Here is a 3,636-nt window from a genome sequence, read left to right as displayed (position 1 = left end):
GTTTTTAAAGTTGCTAATAGTAGTATGAGCCGACCAGCTGACTGGGATGATCACCAGGAGGCCACCCAGCAGTAGGCCAACCCCGGCCACCAGGCAGATTTTGGGCTTGGCATCTTCGTTCTCCACACATGTGGTGAAGTCAGAACCGCAGAACAGGATGAGGAGGCTGAGTCCACCGAGCATGCAGGCGATGATGACCATGGCTCGGGCAGCCTGCAGATCAGGTTCTAAGTCCAGCATGGAGTCATACACTTTGCACTGCTGCTGTCCGGTGCTCTGGGTCACACATTGCATCCACAGACCCTCCTGTTGCTCCTATTTAGCCAAAGACACAGAAACAGATATTTACAAAAGGATATATTGGGTTTTTTGTCAGGTAAAATGAGACATAATGACAATCTAAATCATGGGGTTGCAAGTCACAACATGATCCTGGGTGTTAAATACCGAGGTTTGTGTGGTTGAAATATATTTTCACGAGGAAAGAACATTATGTGCTCGAGCAGGCCAATGGAGGTTGGCCCCCAGTGTACAGATACAAAAGTTTAAATTGACATAGAGACAAATTTTGTGGAAAAAGTGTTTAAGAGCAATGAGGTCCATAAATTTCATCCAGTAAAATTCCAGTTAACCAATAATTAGAGATTTGTGGAAGGATAGCATTACATTTTGCCTTTAGTTTAGTATGAGAAGACATACACAATTATTCCCAAAAACCTAAAACAGGAAAGGTTTATCTCTAAATCAGATTTTTAAATAAAAAAATGAAAAGGTCTATAAACAACATTTATTTCTTTGCAATTAACAAAGATGGAGAATATACTTCCTTACAAAACATATATAAATGTTGTAGGAAATTACCTATAACATTAGACTAAGTACAAGATTTCCTAACCCTACAATAATACTAAATAATAATATTTGGTTACCTGCGCAACAATAATATTTTGCCCTATGAAGGCGGACACTTTCCAGAGAGGAAGGGCACAAGAGACGATGGCTCCAATCAGGCCAATGATCCCGAGGCCCACACATACCATCTGAACTGGTGATGATCCCATTCTACAATAAAAAAAAACATTAAAGCAAGTTGAATGAATAATACAAATATATTTGCTTTTCTGGAACGTTTTCTTCATATTTTAATCAAGGTATTTAAAATTTCTAGCATCTTTAAAGTAGACTTTGCTTCTCTAAAGGTTTTACAGAAGAAAAAAAAATCAAAATCTTTTTGTCTCTGTGTTACAGTTAATCTCTGTGTTTTCAAAGCACAGTGGACACACTCCCTCAGACAAACACTGATTAAACTGTGCGTGTCTCTACAGAAACTGTGGCTTCAGGCCACATTTTCAAATCAACCTCATGCCCAGACAGGCCTGAGATCTCCAACATCTCCACCCAGGAATGGCTCAACCGCACCCTCACAGCATCCATTATGAGACGCTTCATTAAAGTAACTTTATATATTCAGTTTGAGCAATGCTACACCTGTTATAGCTGAAATTATTTACATCTGGTAAACTAATACTTTTACATCTGGAGAGTTCAGAAAAAGTTGCTGAATAAAATATTTCAGTGTTAAAATTTTAAGATTTGCTTAATTCTTCAGCTTCTTGTAAGCAAACATAAAAAAATAGGTGACCTCAACTAGGAGGTATTCAGATTTCAATAGGAATTATTTTAATTAATTAAAAAAGATATTTGTTTAGCTTTTGCACATTTGAAAAAAAAATTCCCTAACCTGGATTATGAACTTCCAGAGCAAAAAGACAAAAGAAAAATACTAGTTTTTGTTTTATTTAATACAAATTATTTTAAAAACAACTATTTCCTTAAACAATCAACCCAACTGTTTCCTCAATCAATTAATATTGAATAAAATATTTACTTACTTATTTTCCTCTTTCTTTAAAAGCCTTTAGATGAAGTCTTGAGATTCTTCCTTGTGTTTTAAGCTGTTTTCTGATGGACAAGAGTCGAGCAGCTGCTCTATAAGAAAATGCTGGTTACTTATAGAGGAATGTCAGGTGTGGGTGGGGCTTAACTTCAAACATATAAACATAGGAGGAGATGAGAAGCTGGGACAAGTGCAGACATGAAGATGTATCCATAGGTCCCTCTATGTCCCTGTTCTTGGTGGTGGAGTGAAAGCTCAAAAGTTTCCAGGATTCTAATAACAAATAGCATTAATTCACCTAAAACTCACTAGTATGACACAGATGATGCTGTGTGAGTTATTAGTTGCATCCATAATTAGTTTGAAGAGACAGATTGTGATTCATCTGGAAGATTTCCAGTTTTTCCCATAACAATAAGTCAACAAAAACAAATCCAACACAGTTTCCATAGCTATCCCAGATCCCTCCTCTTGCATCCACACCCGTTTGTGTCGAAACCAGTGACGAATGTTGGGATTCGAACTCTCGAAGCAGAGACGCTTAGGTCTTGACTCATCAAATAGGTTTCATGGATCACGAGAAAGAGATGAGTTAAGAAATAATAAGGAAGGTCAGCTTTAAAAATAGACCTGTTGGTAGATGTGGTTGGTCTTATATAAAATCAATTACAAAATCAAAATAAAATCAACGATCTAACAGCATTGAAAAAGCACAATGGGGTGCAAAAAAATAGGAAGAAATATTTTTAATGTATGTGGCCAATGAGTGTCTCCTCTTTATAGATAAGATTCATCTCCATTTATTAGTATTTTTAACTTCAAAATAATAGTTCAGACACTCATTCTCACTTTGATTTCCTGATTTCAAAAAAAGTCTGAGTGAATATAAAAAGCATTTCTTATTTATGATTTAATTTATTGGGGAAATATTAAGTAAATGTATAATAGGAAGTGTTGTGGCAAACTTAAGTGATAGCCACATAGAGCAGCTTAACTTCAGTTTGACATGTCCTCAAGTTGTAGTAAAAATATGAACAAATGAAATGTCCAGACTTAAATGGCAACTTAATGGTGTGTTTAATGAGGTCTAGAATGAAGAAGATTTCAGGGAATCCCCAGATAATAATAAAAAAAAGATTTAGAAAAACGATTTAGAAAAAAAAAATTTTTTTTTAGCAGAGCAAAGACTTAAGTTTTCAGACAAAAGTCTATTTTTTAAGAGAGATTTTTTTCCCACTCTGATTGTAAAAAAAATATATATATTTTTTAGAGCTTTTTTCCCTTGGAAATTATATTTCAAATGTCAAAATATCTTTTATTTATTGTATGACAAAATATTTTCTCTCAATGTTTTTTCTTTAGTCTTAAATAACAGCAATCTTTGCTATCAGTGTGAAAATTTGTTCTCTTATTTGTTTTCTCACATTTTAATGTCAGTGTTTTTTCCTCTCTCGCGCTACTCCCAAGTCCCGCCTATCGGTGTAACGTCATCGGATCTGTCACTTTGTCGTCACTATTCACTGTGTATATAGTAGCTACGTGGAGGACGAGAGACACACAGTAGCACTTGGTGAATTTTAACTGCCAGCTACTTCAATATACGTTTAAGTAAAATTTAGGAGACGGGTTGGTTAAAAAGATTAGAGATGCCACAAATTCACTGAGATATGCAACATTCAATAAAATATAACCAATTTTCCAGAAAGTTTACAAGAAAACAAATATGCTGTACAATTAAA

The 3,636-nt window shown here is 35.0% G+C and overlaps 1 protein-coding gene across 1 annotated transcript in view; it reads right to left on the bottom strand.

Moving 5' to 3' along the window:
• Positions 1 to 6: 6 nt before the first annotated feature.
• Positions 7 to 3,636, bottom strand: part of LOC107084761 (claudin-9-like) — a gene marked incomplete at its 3' end in the record, with an annotated part of 4,376 nt that continues 746 nt past the window's right edge. The window contains exons 2-3 of the mRNA XM_015374759.1: positions 930 to 1,062; positions 7 to 315 (exon numbers count right to left, since the gene is read on the bottom strand). Of these exons, the coding sequence (XP_015230245.1) occupies positions 7 to 315; positions 930 to 1,061 (441 nt within the window). The remainder of the gene's footprint in view (positions 316 to 929; positions 1,063 to 3,636) is intronic.

The sequence above is a fragment of the Cyprinodon variegatus genome, unplaced genomic scaffold, assembly GCF_000732505.1.
Source record: "Cyprinodon variegatus isolate N-32 unplaced genomic scaffold, C_variegatus-1.0 Scaffold109, whole genome shotgun sequence".
Lineage (NCBI taxonomy): Eukaryota > Metazoa > Chordata > Actinopteri > Cyprinodontiformes > Cyprinodontidae > Cyprinodon > Cyprinodon variegatus.
The sequence above is the reverse complement of the archived record's forward strand: the minus strand, read 5'-3'. Positions and strand labels throughout refer to the sequence as shown.